Source organism: Martes martes, assembly GCF_963455335.1.
Source record: "Martes martes genome assembly, chromosome: 9".
Lineage (NCBI taxonomy): Eukaryota > Metazoa > Chordata > Mammalia > Carnivora > Mustelidae > Martes > Martes martes.
In genome coordinates, this window is record NC_137896.1 from 3,135,021 (window position 1) to 3,162,627 (window position 27,607).

General features: G+C 52.4%; 1 protein-coding gene across 1 annotated transcript in view; it reads right to left on the reverse strand.

The window, feature by feature from the left end:
- Positions 1 to 24,138: 24,138 nt before the first annotated feature.
- The window catches only part of CDH26 (cadherin 26), a gene marked incomplete at both ends in the record, with an annotated part of 39,335 nt that continues 35,866 nt past the window's right edge, over positions 24,139 to 27,607 (reverse strand). The window contains 1 exon segment of the mRNA XM_080814720.1: positions 24,139 to 24,626. Coding sequence (XP_080670846.1) covers positions 24,139 to 24,626 — 488 coding nt within the window.

The window sequence follows — 27,607 nt, forward strand, 5'->3', positions numbered from 1 at the left end:
TTCGCTCAGGGGAACAATCCCTTCTGAGCCCTACCATACGGGATGCCCTGTGCCCCGCACTGGGGACATGCGATGAGCCGAGGCAGCCGGGTCCTTGGGGAAAGACAGGCCATGCGGAAAGTTGGACACAAAAATTTGTAAAAATATTCTAGAGAGGCAAGCCTGGGAAAGCCTCAGCTGTGAGGAACCGCCATGAATTTGGCTAATCCAGGAAGTCAGACCACTCTGGATAGCTGGGACCTTACCTCCTTAAGAACCCAATAGGGCTGGGGCGGAGGGCGTGCTCCCTGCCATAGCTTTGGCCTGCACCGGGGGAAAATCTCTTCCTGGCGGTGCACACACTTCGGGACTCGTCTGCTGCTCACTGTTGAAGCCTCCTTGATGGTTCAGGGTCATTGTGATCGACGTGAGTGACATAACGACTCCAACAGCTTCACAGCTGACCTGGCAGCTCGGGAACAAGTACTGGAAGTAGTGAAGGTTCTCACCGCGCGAGGGAGATCTCGTAGGTGGATCGAGACGACTCGGGGGTCCTGCAGGGATCTTGACAGGCATCTGCGGTTGCCGCAGGCAGGGGCTAGGGGGCATTTAGCAGGTAGAAGCCAGGGATGTGGGGGACACCCTACAGCGCATGGCGGAATTATTCTGGATACCTTGAACTTACACAACGTCATATGCCAATAATATCTCAGTAAAATCAGAAAGATGTAAGATGACCAAGTGTTTGTGGAAATGTTGAATGCACAGTTGGGTAACACGCAATCAGTGAGAGAAACCAGCTTCGTAGATTTGTACTTGTGTATAGGTATGCGCTAAGAGTAGTCACTGGACAATTAAGGATGATTGTATTTGTCTGGCCAAAACAATGAATCACATGCTGAATCAAAATAGGCCATTTTTCCTTAAAAAAAAAAAAAAAAAAAAGAATCATTCTGCCCCGAATGTTGATAATGCCAAGGTTGAAAAACTCTGGTCAGATGGAAATTGGTTTGTGGACTATCCAGACAAATAATCCACGTGAGAACTATTAGATACATTCAACATATGTGGTGCTACCATCACCCTTATTATCACGACACCGTCCCACCACTATCACCATTCTCACTGCAACCTCTGTCCTCACCATGACCTCCATCGTCACCGTGACCTTCAACCTTACCACGACTTCCATCACCATCATGACCTCCATCATCCCCACAACCTCCATCCTCACGATGGCCTGCATCATCACCATGACCTCTGTCCTCATGACAAACTCCATTGTCACCATGACTTCCATCTTCAACACAACCTCCATCACCACCATGACCTCCATCACCATCATGACCTCCATCACCACCATGACCTCCATCATCACCATGACCACCAATATCACCACTATTTCTGTTTCTGTCATCATAGTTGGGGTTTTTGTTTGTTTGTTTGTTTGGGGGATTTGTTTTGTTTTGTTTTGTTTTTTACTTTCAAGGATACTTTCAACCTTCAAATTCTGTGATTTCTTATTTCCTTTCTCTGTGCCGTCTCAAGCATTCTGACCCGCTGGTTGATCTGGGTCAGACCTTTATCATCGTGCCGTCTCTGACGCCTAAGTTCCTCTTCAAAAACTGAAGATTCCCACCTTTAAAATGGACACTCAAGTATCTGTTCTTCTCGTGTCCTTTCACGATGGGGGGAGGGCTGTGTGTACAAGTTTTTTTGCTCTAAATTGCTTTTAACTTCACAGTGAGAAACCAGGATACACATTCAAGTGATTGAATTCCCATGTTCCCCCACGGTTATTCGATTCACTGCTGGGAAAACTGCAGTTGTGACCCTGACTGAGCTGCAGCTGCAGCTCCGGCCTCCCCTCCAGTCCTCCAGCCCCTGGGCCCACGCAGTCCTTCGGGGCCCAGACAAAACAACGCACGCCGGCACATCACACATTTCCCTGGTGCATTGAGTCCTCTCCAGAATATTTCTGAGGATTCTATGAAAAAAGGGAAGCGGGGGGAGGGCACATATTTTCCAACAGTGGCCTGTCCTCCCATCCTGCTTTTCTCCGTGACCGCTAATATCCTGTCTTTGCTGTGGCTGCGGTCCATGCACAATTCCATTTTTCCTCACACGGGAACATGACCTCCTCTTTCCCCAGTCCACCGTCCTACTAAGGGTCCGTGAAGGTAGCGGGTATAAAATAGCATGATGTTTGGGAGTGGGGGGGGGGTATGAAGAAAGCATATTCCAGCCCAGAGCTGAAAACAAAACCAGGCATCAAGACACCAGCCGCAGAGCACAGCAGCTCCACGCCGCCCCGCACGGGAGCCTCCAACTGCCCTCTCCACGGCCCCCACCTGCTCTGCCCCTCACACCCACACAGGACCCTGTTCTCCCGCTTCCCCGGCGCCCCACGGCCTGCTTCAAACCTCTGATCTCTGGGGCCTCCCAGACGAATCGAATTCAGGAGCCACTGCTCGGGGAGCGGGAAGCGGACATTGCAGTGGGGACTGTGTCCATCCCAGACTCAGAACCGTTTCTCATCGGGACACGGAGGACTCACACTTATCTCATTACTCAGACAAATGTGACTTTCTTTGCCAGGATGTCCCCATTCCCGGCGACGCCTTGTCCTCTGCCCGCCATGACAAACAGGCCTCACGAAGTGTTCTCGGAGGCGGAACAGCCCTCGGAGCAGGCGACGAATTTTCATTCCACTTCCTACTGCGACCTAGTGTGTGGGTTATGTGTCCTCTCGCACGGGACTTCTCCCGGTCCTGCTACGCTCGCTTTCAGAGCAGACGGCTGTGGCTGTCCACTTCCCCGCTGGGAGCGGTTCAGATGGCCTCGGACCGGCCTTGCTTCTGGGAGGCTGCCCGAGAAGCCGCTAATCCCCTCGATCTTGGTCACAAATCCGTCGTCCACCAGATTGTCCTTCTTGGCAGATGTTCAAAATGTGCTAAATTGTAAGACCGCTTCCCTTTGGTGTCAGCATCTTGTGGGGTTGTAGGGCCTCTTCAGCTATCAGCAGGGCGAGTTTGTTTCCTGACTCACCTGCTCTCCAAACCCAGCTTTGAAGTCTGTCCCTGAAGCAGAGATGAGCCTCACGTGCGTATCACACTTGACTCAGAGGTGTGGCTGGGGGGCCGTAGCCCCAGGAGCCGCCGGATCGCCGCCGCTGCAGGAAGAGGAGGCCCAGAAGACAGGAATTCTCAGGATTCAGCATGGTGAGCCCAGCTCTGCCCTTGACGTGGAGGAGCACAGGTTTCCCAGAGTCAAGGTCACAGCCTCATCTCCCTGCAAACGTCCGGAGGCCACAGGCCTTGCACTTGAGGGGAAAGAAGGAAGAGAAGGGGGAGGGGGCGGGAGGGAGCTCCGGTCGCTGAGGGCTCTTCTCACACTTAGTTGCAAAAATACAACCGTTTTGTTTCCCCGCAGCTGGTACTGTGCTGCCCACACCCTTTTCCACGAGTAACCGATCGATAGGGTTTGCATTTCAGTCCCTCTCAGCAATTCCTGCCAATGCGCTTTGCTTCTGAAAATGCCATCCGCCTCCTCTTAAGCATTCCCTTTCCTTAAGTCCATCGAAGCTCCCCTACCATGCCGGGTGCTGGGTGGCAGGTGCTGGGCCCGCTGCTGTCAAAACACGTCTTCCTGGAACTGCGCTCCTCCCTCTGGGACGCGTCGGGGAAACCTGCCAGGCCCCTTGACTGGGGTAAACCAGTGCCTCCCAGTTTTGAATGCTTTGAACATGCTGGAACCAGCCGGTGAGCTTGTTGAAATACTGATCGCTGGGCCCCACTCCCAGAATTCCCCATGCACGGGGTCTGGGGATGGGGCCTGAGAATTTGCATTTCCAGCAGTTTCCCGGGTGATGCTGACGCTGCCGTCCCGGGGCCATAGACAGCCAGCTGTGTGCACGGTTCTAAAGAAGCTCCGTGGTTCTCCGACTTTCGAATACATGCGGGTTGCCAGGTGGGACTCGTGAACCGTGAAGGTTCCGGGAAGAGCCATCCGGGAGAGACGTGACGGGAGCCCTGTGACATCACTGGCCTCATTTCTCAGTTCAGGCAGAACTTTTGGCGGAGTCTTTAGGGTTTCCTCTATAGGTATCATGTCGTCTGCAAATAGTGAAAGTTTTACTTTCCTTTCCAGTTTGGAAGCCTTATTCCTTTCTCCAGTCTGATTGCTCTGGGCAAGGCTTCCGGTGCCGTGTTGAACTCGAGTGGCGAGAGTGGACAGCCTTGTCTTGTTCCTGATGCGAGGGGGAAAGCTCTCAGTTTCCCCCCCGAGGATGATGTCAGCTGTGGGTTTTTCATATCTGACCCTTACTGTTCCCTCTAAACCTACTCTGTCGAGAGTTTTTATCCTAAATGGATATTGTACTTTGTCAAATGCTTTTTCTGCATCTGTTAAGATGATCATATGGTTTTTATCTGTAATTTTAAATTTTCTAATAGCTGCACATTTTACTACAATTAAAAAATTATAAGAGCCACATTTTAAAAAGGAAAGGTTAATAGGGAGATTAGTTTTTTTAAAACTTATTTTATCCCAGTACATCCAACAACACGTCCCGTACGTATCATTTCAGCATATGACCGGTATACGAGTGACCGATGAAGTCCTTTCCTGTCTTTTGCTTATTCCAAGTCCTCAAGATCAAGTGTGTAAGTGACACAGCGGCAGACCCAATGCCGTCCCTCACATTTCAGGGGCTCGGTGACCATCTAGTGGGATCTAGCGGCTCCCACTCTGCAGTGCCAGAGCCTTCCCTTTGAAAACTCAGAAGCTTCCCTCCCTGCCCCCTGCTACCTTGAACCACTTTCCTCCAGCACAGAAGTGTGTCCCCGCTTTCTCTAATCCCGTGCTGGCTCACACCGGCGTTGCTGAGAAACTCTAAAACATCCTGACACTGGGATCTCCACCGCGAGGTGGTCTAATGTCCAGGGTCTGTGTGCAGCCTGGACGAGGAGCAGGATTTAAACCTCTCCGGGTGCTCCTAGTGTCCGGCTCCACCCTGCAGGGACTCCCGGTCCCCTGCCGGACTGCCCGCATGGAAAGACTGCAGCTCAGCCCCTGCCCCAGATCCCGCATCGGTCCCCACCACCTGGGAGTCTCGGAATCCCCAGAGTCTCGGAATCCCATCCCAACCTGCCAAATGACAACCAGGGATTTGATAGGATCAGCAGGAATTCCTAAGGGTGGTGGGTGTGACAAGCACTCTCCAACCTCTTCTGCACCCTCTAGCCTGGGGTACACCCTGTGCAGCTCCTCGAGAAGGCAGGGGAGGCTGGGCTCCCCACTGGAGGCCCCAGCTCGCTCCAACCGGCTGCCCCACGCCTCAGGAACTCACCTCCCCTCGCTGAGCCGCAGTTCCCGCAGCCGAGAAACGAGGGATAGCAGCCTGGTCGGAGAGGGAAATCTCTGACCTGCGAAAGCGTTCTGTTTGGTTACCAGCTCTCAAATAAGAGATTTATTCCTAAAACGTGGAAAAGGGAATTTGACCTGAAATACCAAAATTCTCGTTTCTCCTGCAAAGTTAGAGACTCTGTTTCTAACAAGCTCCAAGCTGCCCGTGCTGCCGGGCAGGGACACGTTTTGAGGAGCCAGGTGTCAGAGTGCTCACGGGCCCCGCGGGAATTGTCCACAGTTTCTCTTGATTCTAACGGGCAGGAGTTTGCCCAAAGTTGCACCCATTGTGACAGACCCTGAGTCTGAAGGGGTGTCAGCAAGTTGGCCCGTGAGTTCCCAGGCCAACCATGCACAAAGCCACCGTGAGAAAGGCTGCAGCGGGCACGGCGGGGCTGTGACGCTTCCAGAACGCTCACCCGCTTGGGCCGACCAGGCCTTGCCAGTGGCCACGGGCGGCCCAGAGGCTGCAGCGTTGATGCTCGCCTGCCCTGGGCCGCAAGCAAGTTCAGACAGAGAGCTTGCCGTGTGACCTCCACTCCCCACCACCCAGGACGGGGGGGTCAAGGGCTTCACCTTCTTCACCTTCCACCAGACCGTGACTGGCCGTCCCCACTCACCCCTTCCCCCCAGCACCTCACCCGCCCGACACACGTGCTGAGTGGGTGAACGAATGTGCAGTTTTCACAGCACGTCATCTTCAGCTGGTCTCCCTTGGCCATCTGGACCTTCTAGGGCTCCCCATTGTCCTTCCCACTGCTTGCTGGGGAGTGTGCAAGGACCATGACCCAAGTCACCTGTACACTCAACACGGTCTAGTTAGAAATGAGCCTGTCGCTCAAAGGCCACAGCCAGGGCTTTCCGAGGCAAAGAAGAAGGGGAAGGACAGGTTCTGGAGTTCCAGCGGGCGTGTTACGTGGAGAACCAGGCCTCCTGCTTCGACCCTGGCATCTGCATTTTAACACACGGCCCAGGACATTGTGGCGCACGGGAGCTTAGGTTCCGTCTGTCGCTACTGTCTATCTCTCCGCCTTCCTTCGTGGTGTGAACCAGCAAGGGGCTTGGTTCACTCGTCTGTACTTCAGCCCACGCTGAGGAAGCGCCCACCTCCTACCAGGTGCCGTGTTATGTGGGGAAGCCACGCACGAGGGTAAGACACAGCACGTGTCCCGAGAGGCCTTGCCTACAGCAGAGAGGGGAGACCAGACGAGCCAGAAAGAGGCTTATGTCCCCAGTGCCACGCGAGGGGCTGGCATGAGGAGCTGTGGGTCAGAGGCGAAGTTGGCCCGGGATGTTGGCTGAGACCATCCCCACCAGCACCTGCAGGCCGAGAAGGGCACAGCCAGGAACAGCCCAGTGTGGCCAGGATCTGCGATTCCGGCCGGGAGCACAGCACGTGAGGTCTGCGGCAGGTGGGAGCTGCCCACACTCCATGGATACGGTGTTAGCTGCCCTGGGGAGATTTGGGGTAACCCCCCCAGAACCTAAATGAATAGCGCCCATCTGAAGACAGTTGGCAGTAAAAGAGCCTTTCCAACGATTGAGAGCTCGCCCTGACTCTGCCAGCCCCGTGCTCGACTTCAACAACTGCCATCGGGAATTACGAGTCAAAGGCAGTTTATCAAAGTAGAGAGGGATGGTGTAAGCGGGTTTTGCTGCTGGCATTCGGGAAACTGCTCTCTCCTCCGCCGTTCAGCAGAAAGTCTTCAGTCGCAGTGGATTGAAGGTTACAGCCTTGAATTATTAGTTCACGACATCACTGCAAAGGAGTGATTCACCGATCAAGTAAACTTCGTGAACAAACGCAGATCTGAGCTGCCGGGTGTCTCATCCGAAGCTGAAATGTGCGTTATTTCGACCGTCTGTCTTCACGGTGCAGACAAAATCCAGGGCAGAGGCTAACATTTAGCCATGATCTCAGCTCTTTCTGTGCACTGCGCATGTTGGAAAGACAGAACCCAAGGTACGGTAGGGTCCCCAAATGTTCGAGCTCACGCGTGTCTGGAGGGCTCCCCCGCAGACGGCCTTGCCCTGTGGCATAGCCTCCCCGTGCGGATTCACCTTCTCGGCGGAAGGAAGCGTACCTTAGAGACTACAGCCCAGTCACCCTGCACGCGGGAGCTGTCCTGAAACACGAGCCCAGCCTCGGCATCGCCACTCACCCTCCTGCGGAACCCGGCTGCCGCGTCCTTGGTACATTTGCTTGAAAACAAATTATGTTTGCTCCAAAGGGAAACACTGTTCATTTTGCCACCTGCTACACTGGGGGACATCCTCCCCCTTTTCCCCTCACAGGGAGTCTGGTTCAGCCTCAAATCCTCTGAAAGGCAAGGTCAAAGGGAAGCAGGATTGCTGTGGACTGCCGCAGCCCACTCCCAGCCTCACGGCCCCTCCAGCCATGCTGCCCTTGCAGCCTGGGGCACCGCCTCCCTCCTGGTCACTGCTTGGCTCAGGAGGACCTACTGGGGCTGTCACACCTCCCAGATGAGGTCAAACACCCTGTCATCACACCCTCCCTTCTGCAGCAAGGACCGCAGCCACAGGGGTGTGTGTGTGTGATTAATTCTTGTCATTCCAAGTCACTCCACTGCACTAGAACAGAGATCATTGTTTCGATTCCCTTTGACGTCCCAAGTACCTGGTGTTGGGGTTTCAGTGGGTTACCAAGAACCACTGGTGATTTGGCTACATGATGCTTTAAATTGTATTTATTTATTTATTATGTTAAGGTGGCCACCATACTGTACATCATTAGTTTTTGATGTAATGTTCAATGATTCATTAGTTGCATAGAACACCACATGTGCCCTCCTTGATACCCAGCACCTTGCTACCCTATCTCCCATCCTTCCTCCCCTCTGAAACCCTCAGATCTTTTCCCGGAGTCCACAGTCTCTCACGGTCCGTCTCCTCCTCAGAACCCCCCCCCCTCCAGTTGTCCCTTCCTTCTCCTGATGTCCTCCATGCCATTCCTTATGGTCCACATGTGACTGAAACCATATGATAATTGTCTTTCTCTGCTTGACTTATTTCACTCAGTGTGATCCCCTCCAGTCCCATCCATGTTGATGTAAATGGTGGCTGAGGAATATTCCATTGTGTGTACAGACCACATCTTCTTTATCCATTCACCTGCTGAACGACATCTTGGCCCCTTCACAGTTTGGCTCTTGTGGCCATTGCTGCTATGAACATTGGGGTGCACGTGCCCCTTCTTTTCACTACATCTGTATCTTTGGGGCAAATACCCAGTAGTGCAATTACTGGGTCATAGGGTATCTCTATAGTCAACATCTTGAAGGACCTCCATGCTGTTTTCCAGAGTGGCGGCACCAGCTGGCATTCCCACCAGCAGTGCAGGAGGATTCCCCATTCTCTGGATCCTTGCCAACACCTGTCATTTCCTGACTTGTTAATTTTGTCATTCTAACTGCACCAAAGACCTTAAGATACCTAGGAATAAACCCAACAAAAGAGGTAAAGGATCTATACTCTAGGAACTACAGAACAGTCATGAAAGAAATTGAGGAAGGCACAAAAAGATGGAAAAACATTCCGTGCTCATGGATCAGAATAATAAACATTGTTAAAATGTCTGTGCTTCCCAGAGCAATCTACACTTTCAGTGCCGTCCCTATTAAAATACCATTGGCATTTTTCAAAGAGCTGGAGCAAACAATCCTAAAGTTTGTATGGAACCAGAAAAGATCCTGAATCACCAGGGGAAGGTTGAAAAAGAAAAACAAAGCTGGCAGCGTCACGTTGCCTGACTTCCAGCTCTATTGCAAAGCTGTGATCACCGAGACAGTATGGCACCGGCACAAAAACAGACACGTAGATCAGAGGAACAAAATAGAGTCTCCAGAAATGGACCCTCAACTCTATGGTCAACTAGTCTTTGACAAGTCAGGAAAAAATATCCAATGGAAAATAGACAGTCTCTTCAATAAACGGTGCTCAGAAAATTGGACAGTCACATGCAGAAGAATGAACTCGACCATTCTCTCACACCAGACACAAAGATAGACTCAAATGGATGAAAGATCTCAATGTGAGACAGGAATCGATCAAAATCCTAGAGGAGAACACAGGCAGTAACCTCTTTGACATCGGCCACAGAAACTTCTTTCAAGATGCTTCAAATTTCCATATGGAAAAAAATACCAACGCATGACACACTGGGAAAATATTTGTAACACGTATGAGTGACAGAGTTAATATCCTCATATATAAAGAGCTCTTATAACTAAATCAAAAGGACCACCAACTCATTAGAAAAATGGGCAAAGAAAAAAACGAGGAAGTTCATAGGAAAATCCATGGCTCATAAATATTTTCATATGCTCAGCTCATTTCAGTTATAATGAAAGACATGAACATTAAAAGTACAATTACAAATACTTTTTAAAATTTTTACTTAGACTAGTAAAGATTAAAAATTAATGGTAAACACTACTGGTGGGAGTGTTGGAGGACAATTTGCCAATAGGTATTAAAATTTAATCTGTACATCTCATTGATTTAGGAATTTCACTTCGGGGGTTTTACCTGAACAATATACCTTCACATGAGTATAGAGAAATGTGGTAAGAATGAGTAAGAAAGTGAGTAAGAAAGGTTGAGCCTCTGCCTTCGGCTCGGGTCATGATCCCAGGGTCCTGGGATCGAGCCCCGCAATCGGTTTTCTGCTCAGCAGGGAGCCTGCTTCCCCCTGTCTCTCTGTCTGCCTCTCTGCCTACTTGTGATCTCTCTTTATCAAATAAATAAAATCTTAAAAAAAAAAAAAAAAGAAGAATGCTGTCAGCAGTATTGTTTGTTGCAGCAGAAGGCTGGACATCATCAGAATAATCTTAGCAGGGAAGAGCTTATGTAAATCACAATATAATCATACAAGAGAGTGCTATGAAACCCATCTCTAGAAAGTTAGACAACAATGTGTGTGTTGATAAGGTGCAATCCTTGAGGCGGAGGGTTAGGTGAACAAATAAGGGTTTGGGACAGTTTGCACGAACCTACTAAAATTAAAGAATTGATACACAGACCTATCCAGAAGATACAACGAATCATAACCACTCTGGGAAGGAGGACCAAGGGACTGGACTCTTGCAGGGGAAAGGAACAGCCTCTTTACAGTTTGTTCTTTCAGACCATTCAAGTTTGATCATGCCCGTATCACACCTCCTCTTCGTCATGGGCATCCCCTTCCCTGCTGGTGCTTAGGGCCTCCATCAGCCCTCCATACGACTTCTAATCCTGTTTACTCTCAGCGGAGTAACTTTACTCTCAGCGGCCATGATTTAGAAATGCTGTTGAAAGTCTATTTCACACTAAAGTGTAAATGACTTCCACAAGGACGCGACACTGTAACGAATAAAGGCAGGATTTCGGGCACTGGGGTCCTGCCGGAGAGAACTGTAGAGGGTAGAAGGAAGCTGTCTATCGTTCTCAAACCTCGCTGCCTACCTCATTCCTCTACGAGCGGGACCGCCAGCCACGTGTTGAGAGCTTCAGGAGCCCCATCTCTCAGCACTGTTGGGGTCAGAAAAAGACAGCCTGCTCCAGGGAAGGGAAAACCCCTGGTTGTCTCCAACGGAGCTACCTGAGTAGCTTTCTCAAGGGCCACCGCCTGGCACGTGGCTTCGTCGCACGCCCGGCCCCTGACCCCAGCACCCGGCCCCTCCCTTCCCTCGAGGAATGCCTCGCCACCGGGAGCCCCTCGCTGGTCCACCTCAACCCTGACTGTCAGTGCAGCTGTTCTCAGGGGCGTGGAAGAGGACACAAGGGGGACCTGTCGTCTCCCTGGGCCACGGTTCTCAGCTTTCCCGAGCATCCAGACCCTCAGGACGGCTTCCTGAGACGGCACGCTGGTCTCCACCCAGTTTCCGATTCGCAGCGCTGGGGCTGAGCCCGGGAATGTGCATTCCAACAAGCTCCCGGACGAGGCCAATGTTGCTGTCCAGGGCACCCACTTTGAGAACTGCTGCTCCAGTGGGTGAGTGCGGTTTCTGTTCTAGGACAAAGGTCACCAGGAGCCCTGGATAACTCCCCAAGGGGATCAAAAGTGTGGCTTCTGTTTCAGCCCCAGGATCCTGGCCAAATCCTACTCAAAAATAACCGCTTCCAGGATCCTGGCCCGGAGAGCTGGTGCCACGAACACTGAGTCCACTGGGCAAGGCCTACGTGCGTGCTCAGCCCTGGGAGGATGAGCCCAGGCCGGTGCGTGGAGTGTCCCAGGAGTAGGGGCCAAATGCCCACTGTCCCCCGACCAGCCGGGTTAGCCTAGGCAGCCCACCATGGCCCCCAGCTCCAGCGTCCATGCGGGCAGAGCAGAGATGGTGGTGACCCTGCCCGGGGCACTTGCTTTTGTGAGTCCTTTCGTAAGGACGAAACCAGACCGTGCCCAGCACAGCCGAGTGCTCAGTCAGGGGAGCTGCCTTGAGGAGTCCCGTTCAAGGGATACTTGGCTCAGTTCTGCCCCTCGTGACTTACTGTCCCTCGAAGAGACAGCACTTGCGGGCGGGCTAGTCACGGGGCCGCTGTGCGTGTCGGTGTGGTTTCCCAGAGTCCGGAGCCTTCCTTGCTCGTGGCCGAGGCATTCATCGCCCCCCACCTCTGGGCCGATGAGAAGGAAGCAGGACAGAATCTGCCCACAGCCTCCCACCGAGAAGTGAGTCAGCTCCTACCCGTGTCTGTCCCTCCCCGGAAGCCCAGACAGGAGAGCCTGAGGCCACCCCCAGGCCCTGAGTCTGTCTTGTGGCTGGCAGCGGTCGGAAGCAGAGTCAGCCCCGAGGGGCTGCACGAGCATTTCGGAGGCGCCCTCGGGTTAGAGCCCGTCCTTGTCACTCCCCGCCGTGCCCACACAGACTTGCTGTGAAGACAGAACACAGGGAGGTCTTTGGCTGCCGTTGGCTCTGAAAATCTCAGAAGTAAAGGAGCTGCAGGTGGCGTTTCATGGGAGCCTGAGCACGAAGACCGGCCTAGAGGGGCTCAGATCTGCAGGCCCCAGGGCCTGGCTGACCTTTGCAGCCGGGCGGCCCGCCTGGAGCCCAAGTTACGGCCAGCGCTTGCCCGAGGCTGCCTCTGGAAAGCAATTTGCTAAATGTGATCTTGTAGGCCCATCACCAGGGTATTTTTAGCCACTCTCTGGGGTGGCCGCTGCTCCGAGGCAGGGACTTCCAGGCCAGGGCCAGAGAACATTCTTGAGTCACCGGTCGCTGCTCGGGGCTGGGCCAGTTCCCGTGGCTAATTTAGAACTTGCATGGCTTCCCTCCTGACCCTTCCCCCAGAGGGCACAGCTCTTCCTGAGCAGTCCCGGGACAGAATGGGGCCTGCGGGGGCTAATCTGCAGCATGTGACTTTGCCCGGCAGCAGAGGGACGCCATTACCCCCGCTTGGAACGGGCGACTCTTTGGACAGACGGAGCCGCTCACACGCAGGCGTGGAGAGGGGAGCTTCTGGGCTGAGCAGGGAGACCCGCGCTCTGGCCCAGGGGCCCCGGATCCGCGGCTCCCCCGGGCTTGCGGCCCTCACCAGGCTCGCAGCGCCTCTTGTGCTCTGCGATGTCGTGCGCGCGGATTCACTCCCTCGGCCCGCGGCTCACGGCGGCTGCGTCTGAACGGTGAATGCCGTGCGGTGCCCGGTGAGCTTGACACAGCGCTCCCTCCTTTTCTGGTACGGCTCAGAGAAAGTTCTATTAAAATTTGCAGAAGAAAGGAGGAGGGAAAGAAACTCTGAAGTGTGCCTTTGATAAACCGAGATGAAACCAGCCGAGAGGACGTCACAACTGAGGTGTGTCGGTCCATGGCCCGTCCCAGATGGCAGAGGAGCTGGGAACTGCCGGGCCGATGCATGTGTCATGCCTTCTGCCACATTCTCTCTCTCTCTCTCTCTCTCTCTCTCTCTCTCACACACACACCCTTTGTCCCCCTGGATGACTGACCTAACCTCCAGAGAGAACCTTCCCAGGCCCTAACCGTCGAGCCTCTAAGAACAAGCACTTGCTCCCTACCCCATCCCCCCACCTCGGCCATAGCCCTGACACAGCCCCACCATTGTGGTCGCCTGCCTGCTGTCCTCCGTCAGCTCCTGAAGAGACTTTCTTTGCAAAGAGGTATTCGGAGTGCGAGCTCTGGGCCCTCCTGCCAGCTGTGACCTTGGACAGCTCACGCGTGCGCTTTCCCCAAGTTCCACCGTCCTCCTCCACAGAACGGGGTGATGACAGAACATGAGAATTGGATACAGAGGCAAGAGACTTGACATGGCCCGGCACTCCGTAAGGGCTCGATAAACAGTCACTGTGTGCATGAATGAACACCATCTGCATACAAGACGGAGCTTACGCAATAATGCACAACTTGCTGAAGAGCAGCTGAAAATCTACTAAAAACATGGTCTTCCGACGCCAGCCCGACTCTCCACGTCAGGCCCGCATCTGTACTCACGCAGGTTCTCCACGGGACTGTGCGGGAACTGCCACAGGGACAGTGCTCGGCCGCTGAATGGCCCCTGAGAACCGGCCGACGGCTGCACAGACACAAAGTCACCTAATCCCCCGACCTCACGACTTAGGCAGCGCTGTGCGAACGCAGAGCCAGCTTCTCCTGACACCAGGCCAATAGGAGGGGGCAGTTAGCTCTTGGAGACCAGGCCGCAGGAATGTGGCTACTCTATTCAGGACGCTGAAAAGCCAGGTGTGTTGACATCGTTGCTGCTGCCGGTGACCCTGGTGATGATGGCAATGGGAGGAGGACGGAAATGCTGATGATTTCTCAGAAAACCCATAAGAGAGGCATTACTGTTGTCCTCGCTTCACAGACAAAGCAACAGAGGCTCAAGGTGGAGGGCCAGGCACAGGAGGAAAGTGGTGGAGACGTAAGTCCTGGCTCCCTCCCAAAGCAAAGCTGGTGTTCCAGACACCAACGTGTATCTTCGCACGCTGCGTTCTCATGGTCTGCGGGTCCCTGGGGCCGGAGGTGTGACTCCAGGTTAGGGCCACATTCAAGTTTCCTTAATCCCACTGTCTAAATCAAGATCTTGACTTTATTTTCTGACTAAGGAGCACAGAGCAAAAATCCATCAGGGGCGGTGAAGGGCTTTACTACGGACGTGCCCTCCCCCGCCCACCGGCCCCCACGAAGACAGATTGTGGCCGTGCGGCCAGAACTGGCCAACAGAATCCGAGAGCCACTGTGCCTCCTCCGTCTCTTCTCTGTCACCGTGAACTTGGGGGTCCACTTTGCTCAGTGACTGGTCCTTGCCTTCATAAGAAATAGGCCTGCACTGGTTAAGAGAACTTGCAGGTGTATCTGATCGAGCTAACCCACGTGAGCTCCCCTGACTGACAGATTCATTTCAGGGTTTATTTCTCCAAATTCTGCCATCCATTGCAAAGCTCGGAGCTTTACGGTGGCATTTTAATAATTATGGGGATTGAATTATGATACCGTGTATATTATTATTTCTTTTCTTATTAGTCCCAGACTCTTTGGTTCTGGAGGAAGAACTCAGTCTTGCCCCATATTAAAAACCGACTTTCGGGAAGAGGCAGGTCTTAACACGGAACATCACCAAGGCTACTGAAGCTAAGAGAAGCAGACGGCTCCTGTTGGGGTCCCGAGCTACAAATCACAAGGTAGATTAAGTCAATATGCTTCCAAAGTAGGGAGACAAAAGCTTCAGAAATCAAATCCAGAAAGTGGAAAAACAAAGACCTCGGTCACCAGCCAGCTCCGGATAAATACCCAGCAAAAGCCCAGAGTAAGGGGCCGTAAGCCACCCTCTCTCCCGGGCCCCTTCCCGCTCTGCCCACCTTTCTTACAAAAAACCTTCTGTGCCTCTTAAAGCAGTTCAAAAAATGCAGCAGAATAGTATCAACGGCTGGAAATTGCAGACAGACTTTCATGAATATGACACTCCTTTCATCTAAACAGCCTGAAGAAGTTGTTACAAATAATTTAATTCAATTAACCCCCAAGTTGAATTTCAGGCGCTGGAATCTGTGAGGAGGCGAAACCCGGTGCCCGCTCCCATACAGACGCAAACCTTCCTGGTCATCAAGACACTTGTCCAAAGGGGCGACTCGGCCAGCAGCGGGAGTTTCCAGCCCCCCGCCATGTGGCCGCGACCCCACCGCTGACTCGGGGACGCTCAGCCGCGGCCCCCGCCCCCTCGGCCGGCGGTCCCGGAAGCGGCCCCCAGCGGGGAGAAGGTTGAGCCGAGCTCCCGGGCCTGACCCTCACTGGCTGGGCTCGGGTGACAGAGTCCTCCCCGAGCCAGGCACGGTGGCCGAGGGGGCGGCTAAGCGCTTCAGCCCTCAGGATCCTACACCCGGGCCCCCGGGCTTTCTCAGAAGTGAGGAGCGGCAGGTGCGGACGCGGGCGGCTCGCGGTCCGCGCACCCGAGCTCCGCCGCGATGGACACCGGCGCGGACGCCGCCGCGGGAAACCGAGGCTGCCGAACCCGTGAACGGGCCACTCAGTCGTGCGCCCAAACGCCGAGGCCCCCACCTGGGAAGTCCCGGCAGAGGGTGGCCGAGCCCCACCCAGCCGCGAGCTGGGCCCTCCCGTGGGCCTCGCGTCCCCTCGCGGCCCAGTGCGCGCGCCGGGCTCTGTCCGCTGACCGTGGTGCTGAGCGGTAGCTCGTCCTGCCGGCGGGCGCGGCGGACCCGGTGTCCCAGCGGCTCCGGCTTGGTTTGGACCGGGACAGGCGGCTCCTGTCCGATTATCTTTGTTCGACTTTCAGCCCCCGCTGAGCTCAGGACTGCTTCCATTCAGGGACAGGGAGGTGGCTGTCCGGCCGGCACTGGGGAGTGGCAGACCCGCCCGGAGTTAACGCTCCGGATGAGCGTTTCACTCCGAGGCTTCGTAGTCCGGCTCCAGCTCGTCCGGGAGAGCAAGTTTGTTTTGTTATGTTTTCAGCTGCGATCATCAGCTTCTTGCCCTCCGAACCGTATTTCGCAGGGGCTCTGTGTGGGTCGGTGGCAGGGTCTCTCCACCCCAGCACTACTCACATCCTTGTGCACGGTGGGATGCTCAGCCCCACGCCTGCCTCCACCCGCTCAGTACCAGGGCACCCTCCCCCCCCCCCACCCCACGTCATGACAACAGAAGTGTCTGCAGACATGTCCCCATGTCCCTCGAGGCACGGTCACCCCGGCTGGAACCACGGACCTACGGAGCATCCCCCAGAGCTCTCAGCAGAGGCCGACCCTAACCTTCTCCAAACCAGGCTTCTCCCCAGACACTGGCAGGTGTAGAGTGTATCTGAGCTGTCGGAGGGGCACGCGCTAAGGCAACATGAATGAGCAGAGCAACAAAAATCATTCTTCTCTCTTTTCCCTCAGCCAGAGGTTAAAATGGACCCTGCAGGGTCTGGAAACGGCAACAGTGGCCTCGGTGATGTGGTTCCAAAGACCTGGGACCTGCTCACCGACCTTTCCCCAAACAGGGCTCCTTCCTGGGCTCACATTCATGTGTGGCTTTTTATGTCTCCACCCGCAGGATGTAGCATCCTCGGGAAATTTCCTGTTGGTTAAAGCAGAGGAAACATTCGCTCCGCAGGTGCTCGTGCTCCCTCAGCCTCGGGAGCCGGCGGGGGACCTGACTGTAAGCATCACAAGCGACAAGTGCAGAATGAAGCCAGCGGCCTTAACACAGGCAGAGCGAGAACTCAGAGGACAGGCGAGCATGGTCAGTCCACCCTGAGCCACTGCCCAGGGATGTCCATGGCTCCAGCATCTGACAGGTCTGCCTGATCCGGCCACCTTCACACCTACTCCCAGTTCAAAACAAAATCACCTGCCTACCCAAAAGTGTCCTGACTTACTTTTGGCAGTCAGAAACCAAATCCAATGTCAAAATATACAGCGTAGCCAGAGAAAACAGTATTTTAAAGGCTCTGCCACCGGACAGTGACATTTGTAAAAAGAACTTCAAAAACATATTAAGCAAAAATGCAGCACATTATAAATACAAAACAGTCAATGTACAAAAATTTGAACACAATGAAAAAAAATATATATGTGCTGTGAATTGAAGAAATGAACCAAGGTAACTACCCTGACACATCACACGCATTAGTATGCCAGGGTGTTTTCTATACATGGGTTTGTTTGTTACGTCATCTAGTCTGGGTTGTTTAATATTCGGTTTGGCTGTAAATGACAGACACTGCCCCCCAAGTAACAGTGACTCGTGTTTGTTTTTCTCTCCTGTTAAAGCGCGCCGATCCAGGCTCCGGAGGCCTGCCGGGGCGAGGGTCCAGACTCCTCCGTACGCGTGCTGCACTGTGCAAAGCATCCTGTGTCCCTGTGTCTCCCCAAAAGTCCACTTTTACTTCTGCACCCCAGAACTTGGTCACCTGGTCACGTCTCGTTCAAGGAGGGGCTGGGGACAGTTTTCATCTGGAGGAGTCCTGCTGTAGGTGAACCTCACAGACTTGATTCCTTAGGAGGAAGGAAAGAAGGGACAGGGCTCAGGGAGTAGTCTCAGCTACCGCCCACCCTTTGGCCGCCTACATACCCGTGCACAGTTGCCACACTTTGCTTCTTGGTCTTCAGGTCGGTGGTTCCAAGAACTGCATTGGGGTTGGACAATCGCAAACTCTCCCACACCAGGCTGTGCTTCCTGCGGCAGAGCATTTATTCGAAAACATATAGGCTCTTTTGATGTATTTGTTTCCATTCAGCTCTATCAAGGCAGTTTCTAACCCTGAAGGGTCCGGCCTTTTCTTGCTGGCCTGGGCCGGCCCCTCCTGTCCCCGCACAGTGTCCTGCCCACCCTGAGCCTCCGAAGCAATGGGCTTTGGCTGCGATCTTTGCAAATTGGTAGGACGGGGCCCTGGTTTTATTTTCCGCTGAGTGTGCTGGTTGGCAGAAAACCATCCCTGTTACTGATGTCGTCTGAGAGACACAGCAGTTGCTTTTTCAACCCTGCAAGGCTCCAAATTACCAAGCTCTCGGTGAACTTCGATTGCAGACTGCAGGCAGAGCGCGTCGCCATTAGCACGGCTGCGTCCCGCTCGTTCCACTCCTCCAGCCGCCAGGAGCCGCGGCCAACGTCTCTCTTGTAAAGCTTTGCTAACAGCAGTGAGAAGCTGCTACCACACTTCTACGTGACGGGTTTCTCCTGTCCTTTCCTACCTCAATCCTAGTTCAGAACATGGGCTGCTTTTCAAAAACCAGTAGCGACCAGCTGCTCTGAAGTGCTCCATTTCTCCGCAGTCACCATCGCCAGGCCTGCAGCCCATGATACCCGAGTCCCTGCCACCTAACCGTGGCCAGCGAGCCAGTGCCAGATGCTTCAGCTCTGCCGCTTGCCGCTCAATGCTCTGGGTCCTTCGTTTTGTTAGCAGTTAAGACCAGATTCGCCCACGAGTGACAGATACGGAAAACCCAAAGGAGCAGTGGCTTAAACAAGACATTTAATCCTCCCTCCTTTTGAGCCCAGAGGAAGATAGTCCATGGAGGGGTCCAGTGGGGCTCCGTGGCAGCAGGGACCCACGTGTGTCCTATCCTGTCGTTGTACCGTAGACCAGCTCTAATGGCAATGTCCCAGGTGGCTGCCTCCGCACCAGCCATCATATCCTCGCCCCAACCAGTAGAAGAAGAAGGCGGGGAAGAGACAGGCACATCTCCACTCATCAAGGACACTTCCTGGAAGTTACCTTCGATTGGCCAGAACTTAGCCACATGGCCAGACCTGGCTCAGTGGAAGATGGCAAGATCAGTCCCATTCTGGAGGGCAGAAAGGTCAAGATTCTTTTGTTGAGGAAGGAGAGGTGACAGATATTTCAAGAGACACGGGAGTGTCTCTCCTGTTCCCCTAGCTTTGGGGTTCTCTATCCTCCTTAACTATGGCAGAGTTATTCGGCCTATGACATGCGCGTTTCTGGGGAGACAATGACCAGACAAGGTGTGCAGTCTTCCACCCAAGCCTTCCTTGAGGACGGGGCTGTTGCTACACCTCTCTCACGGGGACATGAAGGGAGGGTTCTCAGGCTAGTGTTTTACTTGAGGAGGTTTTAAAGACCGAGAGAGCTTCCGTGTTCAGTAAATCATAAAAGTAAGCAAAACAAACATCTCCGATGAAAAGCACCATAAAACCAATGAGATTGTTAATGCAAATGGGAAACCAAAATTGATGAAATGCAAAATAAATATTTAACTTCCCAGACGGCAGCTATCTTTGGGCTGCTAAGTAATTCGGAGGCTAATGTTCTTAATAAAATCACATTTTCCCTGAAAATATTTACTATTTCTGTTTTATTGCCTACTTCATTGCCATTAATGAGACTTGATTTAGTTCACAAATGTATGTAAATCCACTAGAGGCAACATTTTCACCAAAACCTCCTGAGGCTGATGTTTCTAATGGAAACTTTTTAAAGCATGCACATAGACTTGAGAACGAACTTGTGGGGAGAACATCCATGAACTTTCCCTGTAGACGTCGGTTGGGGAAAGGGATGATATATACTACAGACCGACATCCTAAAGGGAAAGTCTATGCACCAGGTGTGTTCATACACATGCTAATGGGGCCTTTTTTTCCACTGGACACTATAACCCCAAAGCTTGAGACCTATGAAAATGGTGAAGTTCTGAAATCTATATATCCATATATTTATATCTATAGACATATAGATGGTCTTCAAAATTCACTAAGGGAACAACAAAATTAAAATTAATAAATGTCTAATTAAGTATCTACAAAATATAATACTTTGTTCTCCTTGTTAATTGTTAAATTCGGTGTTCATGAATTTTTCATCAGTATTTTATTACTTTTGAAAACAATTAGTTGCAGAGCATCTCATGATGCGAGAATTCACAAATATTCACAACGGCCAAGATTTCATAACCGGTAGTCAATGAAACAAGCTGCCCATCGCTGAAAGCAAGCTTGCTTAAAAACCCTGCAAAATTTGTATGGCCAGGTGTCTGTTTTTAACCCAGGTTATAGATACATTTCTTTAACATTTGATGCAATATGGAGTTCAAAAAAAAAAAAAAAGCCTTAAACAAGGGATTGGCACACTTTTTTTCTGTTAAAGGTCTGAAAGTAATTATATATATATATATATATATACACACACATATATATATATATATATTTGGCTTTGTGGGGTGGGCCCTATGGCTCTGCTGTGACAGCACAAAAGCAGTCACTGATGGCATGTAGACAACATAAGAGCATAGCTATGTGCCAATAAAACTTTATTTACAAAAACAGACAGTGGGCCATGATGGGGTCCGTGATCAAAGGAGCGAGACTGATACAAAGCGAAGGTCACGCAAAGCTTTATTTCGCGCCAGCACCGAGAATCAAACCTACCGGCTGGGTCTGTCTCTTACGGAGAGAGCAACGACCCCCAGCCTCACAGACCAGCTTCTATAGAGCAAAGGCCATGTGCTTGAGCCTGGCCAATGAGATTGTAACACACAGAGAAAGTTGCATAGTCATGCTAGGTCACACACGGTGGCCAATTGAATTACAATTTACCCTATAGTAGCTGTTTGAACTAGCCTATCACTCTGTTCAGAACTGGCACCCTAGTTTGGCGCCCAAAAGGTGGGGTTTACATTCTTTGGTGGTTAGGGAGATAGTATGTGTGCTTTACTGATCGGATGTCTCCACCTGGCCTGACTCGTCTTTGCATTCTGGGCGCTGTTATCTCTACCTGACCTGACCCGCCCTTGTATTTGGGCTCTGTTATCAGGGACTGGTCGACCATATTTTACTGGTTTCCCAGACTTGCTTTTAAGTAAGTTCCCCTGGGGGTGGTGGGGGGGAGCAGGGTCAGTTTAAGTTTTACTGCATAAACAACAAAATGCCTGTTTAACCGAGATGGAGTCACTCTGGCTAAGTAGGCCCCTACAGGCCGTACCTGCTGGCTGCACTGCTGTGTTTTCTGACCATTGCTTCAGACCCAGGAAGGTCTAAGGACCACCTACTGATCCCCGTGAACAATTCAGTCTCAAAAAGTATAGTTCTCTAAAAATTGACTTTTATCCCAAATTACCCAGAAAATGCCCCAGCATTTGCACAGCTGTTCTCCACCCTCACGTGTCAGGTTGATGTCCCAGTGCTTCGGAGATGGTTTTTCTTCCTTTTCAGTTCCCCAGAGCACTCAGTGACGAGTGATGTACAAACATGTGAGATTTCTTTAAAGTGAGTATCTGCACAGCTTCTTCGGGAAGAAGGGCAAGTTGTCGCTCTGAGTCAGCTAAAACGACTTGATGTAATACTTCACCGATCAGACAGCAAAGGTGTTTTCCTCCTGATCGATCCTGGGGTGTGAGAAGGCTCTCACCAAAGATGATGCCCATCCATTATATAAATTTTTAGAATTTGGCCTAGACTTTTAGATATCCAACGTATTTATTCAAGTGTCCTGACAGCATTTACAATTTTGCTTAGCCACTTACTAAGTAAAATTACTCAGACAAGAAAACTCTGTTTTTATTACTATCTATTGCCATCATTGTCATTGTGTCACTATTACTATCCTGCTACTTGTGACCTGCTCCTCGTGGTCCTTTCTTTCAGATCAGTTAAGATTAGATTTGCCCATGGGGGGCAAAAAATGCAAAAGAGCAGTGGCTTAAACAAGATGTACTTAAACCTCTCTGATCTTGAGTCCAAGATAAGGTGGTTAGGGGATCTGACCCGCAGAGACTCATGGTAGCAGGAACCTGTATCCCTCTTGTCCTGCGTCATGCATCTTTTACTCAGACAGGAAAACTATTTATAGAGTATATGTCCCACTATTTAAATTTTTTTGAAAATTTATTTTTCTTTAAGATTTTTTATTTATTTATTTGACAGAGAGACACAGAGAGAGAGGAAACACAAGCAGGGGGAGTGAGAGAGGGAGAAGCAGGCTTCCGCTGAGCAGGGAGCCAGATGTCGGCCTCGATCCCAGAACTCTTGGATCATGACCTGAACCGAAGGCAGACGCATAACAACTGACCCACCCAGGCGCCCTAAAAAAATTTTTTTTCAAAAAAGCTCCTCTCCCCACCACACACACACTTAAACTAGCAGTAAGTGGGTAAGTAAAAACCTGGTTAAAGTTTGGGTTTTGTTTAAAGATAAAATCTAATTGGAATTTATTCATTCAATGGTTACTAAATTCTTTCATGTCCATAATAAATGCGAGTTACATTGTGTCCATTTGTGTATTACAGCATGTACTACTTTTAAAGTGTTACACATTGGGCGCCTGGGTGGCTCAGCGGGTTGGGCCTCTGCCTTCAGCTTGGGCCATGATCTTGGAGTCCCGGAATCGAGACCCACATTGGGCTCTCTGCTCATCAGGGAGCCTGCTTCCCCCTCTCTCTCTGCCTGCTGCTCTGCCTAAATGTGATCTCTCTCTCTCTCTCGGTCAAATAAATAAATAAAATAAAATAAATTTTAAAAATATAAAGTGTTACACATTATAATTTGTCTTATAACATATTTATTTACTCAAAAGTGAAAAGGAATCAATATTTATTTCTTGACAACTACTAAAAAACTGATCACAAATATTACAAAAGACATTTCCCTATGCATCTATTTTCTTACTTAAACTGAAGCAGAATCATAATTACAGAAATGTATGTAATTACTAAGAGCAATCCATTTTCATTTTCCCCAGTATTACCTGTTGTTACCAAATTGCTGTGTAGTCTCTAAGTTATCATTTTATTCCCCTCAGAGCAGGGCTGCTCATAGAAACAAAGTATTACACAATTAAATTAAGATTTCTCTACAAATTCACACACACACACAATCATGACCTTCTGTTTTGCTTTGATTCAAGACGTCTGCTCTGAAAATATCAGGGCATTTAATCCAAGCCCTCGTGTTAGGGCGAGGAGGGATTTAAGAAGGAGGAAGAGGAGGGTGGGGGAGAGGAAAGTCCTTCCACGAATCAGTCCACTCCCCCAAAACCCGCTTGTTTAGGAAGGACCACCCGACTCAGAACGCGTTTCCTCGCGCAGCAGCGTGTGAAGCCCAGGGGTCCGGGTCGGGCTCTGAGAGGGCAAGAGCGCGGAGGCTTCCTGCTCCTTCACGCTCTCCCTCCTCCGCAGACACGTGCGTCGTCGGGTCCCCAGGGTCACCTGCGGGTCCCCAGGGTCACCTGCGAGCGCGTCCAGGCCGCGGAGCTCCTGAAGAAAAGCCAGGGAAAGGGGAGGTAAGTGCTGGGTCCTTCCGCACCGACCCGTCCTCTCGAGGCCCCACTGGTGCGACCCCGATGCGCGGTACGGCGGCCGTTCTCCGTCCCCCGCGGTCACAGACGTTTCCACCGGCTCAGGAGCGAAGGGCGCCCCGCGGAGGGGAGACAGCCCCGACCTCGCAGCTGCTTCCGGGGAGGGAGCGACGGCCACCTCGCCCTGCCCCCACCCGCTCCCGCCTGCGGTGCTCGTGGGTGGCCCCTCCATCACCCTGCCCTGACGTGTCCCCTCCGGGCACTCGCACCCGCTGTCCCTTCCCCTCGAACGACCCCCGCACCGGCCGGCCTCCGCTGAGCAAACTCCCGCTCACCCTTCAGGACCCAGGTCATTCCTCCGCGAGGACTTTCCGGCTTTCTCTGGTCTGAGGGACCCAGGAAGCGCTTGTGGGACGGACCGGCCAGGTTAACGGTCTTCACCTGCTCACTCTGCGACACCGGGAGGCGGTGCGGTGGGAACCGGCCGGCGGCCCAGGCGGGGCGGCGGGGCCAGAGCGTTCCCGGCTGTCGCCCACCGGCCGTCCCGAGGGGCTGAGCTCACCGAGGGCCCGAGGACGGGCAGAACCCGAGGGCCCAGAGCGCCAGGAGGGAGAGGGCGGAAAGTCGGCCAAAGGCCAAAGAGGAAGAGCCCTGGGGAGCACCCGGGTCCCCGAGCTCCCAGCCCGCTGCCCCCAGCGCCCTCGGACCCCAGGAGCCCCTCCGAAACTCGGCGTTGGGCCCTGCGTGTCCACGGGTAGGCCCCCGCGGGCGTCTGCTCGCTCCGGAGCTGCGCTCACCGCGTGGCGGGGACGCAGGGGTGCGGGCGGGAGGAGAGGACGCGGGCTCTGGCCGCGGCCCTGCGGGACCCACAGGGGCCTCCGCCCCAGCCGAGTCCGTGATCCACGAGGGACCCGGGGCGCGTGGAGCTGGGGGGAATGTGCTGGAGCTGGGGCTGTAGGCTCGGCTGCAGACCCCTGAGGCCGACGACAGGGTCAGCGATTCCGGAGGCGGGAGGTCGGGGTCCAGCACGGGCCCCCGCCCCGACGCTGGAAGTCTCGAGGGCAAAGAGCCCAGCCTTTCCTCTGCGCTTTTCTCCTCAGGCGGGTGGAGGGGGACGGGGCCTCCCCGCTGGGTGTGGACCTTCGTCCGCGTCCACACAGTCCACGCGGCGCAGCCCCGTGTGAGCGCGGGTCAGCCGTGTCTGTGCGGCTGCTCGATGCGTCGGTGCCCAGCGGCATCCCCGGCGGGCAGCGCGCTGAGAACTCCTTCACCGATGGGGGGTTGGGGGGTCTACATGTCCTTCCGAGATGGGGGTGGTCGTTCGAGGGGCCGGGGTCTGCCATGAGCCTGCCAAGCCCGGCCTTGGTTCTGCGTCCTTGTCGCTTGACCACCTGGAGCAACGTCCCTGGGCCCACGTTTCCTGCTCTGGCGTCCGGTCTTCCGCCACCACGTGCCGCGCAGTCTTGTGACACGACCTTGCCCTCACAGGGGCTGCGTCAGCTTAGGGAGACGCGGGCAGACGCTGCTCTCGGGCCACACGCTGTAGGGTGCGGGGCCCCTTCCCAGAAGAGGCTGGACAGTGTGGTTTTGCCTCTAGACTTGGAGAGTGTCTGTACTCTTGTCTGTAGGGCTGGGGAGCGACCAGACTCCCTGCGGCCTCAGGCCTTCCGGAGACCTACAGCCCCCACTCTGGGGCCTGACACGGGGGAGGCCGCAGGCTGTGACTGCAGAGGGCCAGGCTCACGTTCCTGGGGCCACGGTGTCACATGGGGCATCATTCTAACAGCCAAGGGGAGGGGCCAGCAGAAGCATCACCCGACCTCACAAAACAGGGCCCTGGGCCTCAAGTCAGAGGCAGGAGCAGAACCCACAGCTGATGCAGGGGCAGAGGGATGCCCTTCCCACCTGACTCAGGGTTTCTGTCACCGTCCGTGCCCTCGCGTCCAGGCATCCTCTGGGCACCACAGTGTCCTGGAAAACCTGCGAAGCAAGTAAGCCAAGTCCCAGCACCACTGAGGAGCCCCCTTCTGGCTCCCCAGGTCGGTACCCTCTGCTGCTGTGGACAGGGCCGTCCCAGGGGAGGAGTCAGGCCAAGGACAGCATGCACACCTCTCCTGTGTGTGTGTTGGGAGGGAGGGAGCGGAGGCCCCGCAGGTGTCATCGCCAGACCTTCCATTGCCGTGGCTTTTGGGGGTGAAGGGGGGCCGAGTGGAACCAGCCAGCAGGCTTTTAATATAGTGGAAAATGGTTTACATCTTTTTAATTGAGCCCCCCCCAACTTGTTAATAAAAGCAGAAACTTCATAATTTGCTTTTATGAAATGAGTTCAAGGGGTTTTCCATCTCCTGTTTGCTAAATCGAAATCTTGGTATTATAAGTGGAGCCACCTAAAAACTTCACATTGGAAACTGTTCCTTGGCAGAAATCCAAATTTTCTTGGTATTTTAACAACCGATTTACAACAATGCGTGGCAGTGGATTCGATGCTAAGCTAACATGATTTTGCGAACTACATCCACAACACCCGACTTCTGTTTTATTTCCAGCAGAACCCCTGATTCTACTGATGGCTTTGGGGGTGGGTGTATATTACGTCTCTGTGCTCAACACGATACTAATAAGAAGCAGCTCTTACCTGTTTTACTTATAATGGCGCTCTTCCCAGGATCTCATGTGAGCAGAAGAATCCGGCTGCTTAAAAAGGTTGAGGAACAAAATGGACCAGAGGGTCTCTGGGGCCCCTTTAGCTCCAAACTCCTGTAAGCTTGCGAAGAACACAGAGGACTGTTCAGGCCTTGGTCAAGTTCGTAGTGACTCAGCAACAAAAGGAATTTGCCAGGGACTGAAAACCCTATGCTTCCAAGTCTCGATGTGTGTTTTTTAATGACTTATAATTCATTTTTCCACACTGACGCCTCCTTTTACTTTATTTTTATGTTGGGCATATTTTTTCAAATTTCTAATTTTCAGGGCTTCCCACAGTCGTTAGCAGGGTAAGGCAACCCTTTCCATAGTAACACCTTCATCTGTACTTACAAGAGTAGAATACTTGTTTCTCACTCCTCTTGGCTCAAAAAGCATGTCACAACCCTTTAATTTAAAGAGGATGAAAAATACATAAATAAATAAAACAAAGTAATAAGGATAGGAATGGTACTGGTTTTATATAAATCACCCAAGGATGCAGACATATGACTAGAAATTCTTGCCGTCATAGTGCTTTTAATTTCTGCACTAAAGGAATCATAATTCTAGTGAGCATAGCCATCCGTAGCAAAAATCCATGGGAAAGCTTTTCGGTTGCTTGATGGGGATGGAGTTTGAAAATAGGAGATTTTCAAGTCCCATCTTTGGTCCCAAAAGTCCAGCAAGGCCCACTTGGTGCCCTGGGCACAACCTCAACATTTGTGAATGAGGTACATTCATGATCCCTAGGACCCAAAACCAGCGACATAATTTGCAGGACCCCAGTGCAAAATTTAAACATGTGGGACCACTTGTCCAAATATTAAGACTTTCAAGATGGTGAACACAGAGCTTTAAACCAGCACAGGGCCCCATGTGACGGCCTGGGTCCATCTGTGCCCACAATGGCAGCCCTACCAGGGCCAAAGGGATACATTTATGAATGCACAAACCCTTTCAAAGGTGGGTTCATGACATCATCTTTGTGCAAAAGAGAACACCACATTTTTATCTTAGCTCAAACACAGCCCGAGGAAAGGTAATGAAATTATAGAGATCTTGAATTCTTTTTTAGAGGTTTCATCACAAACATTGTAGCTTTTTTTGAACCTTGAATATCTCTTTTAGTAATCGTCCCAAAAAAGTACATTTTTTGCTAAAGTCCTACCTACTTATACTGGGGCGGTCCAGATAAGGTCTCTATTTGAAACCTCTCTTAATTGTGTTAGGCCAAGGTGGGTTTTCTGGTTTTGATCGAGTGTTACGGTTACGTTATCCTCGGGGGAAGCTGCGGGAAGGGTACACAGGGAGTCTGACCTGTTTTTACAACTTCTTACAAGCC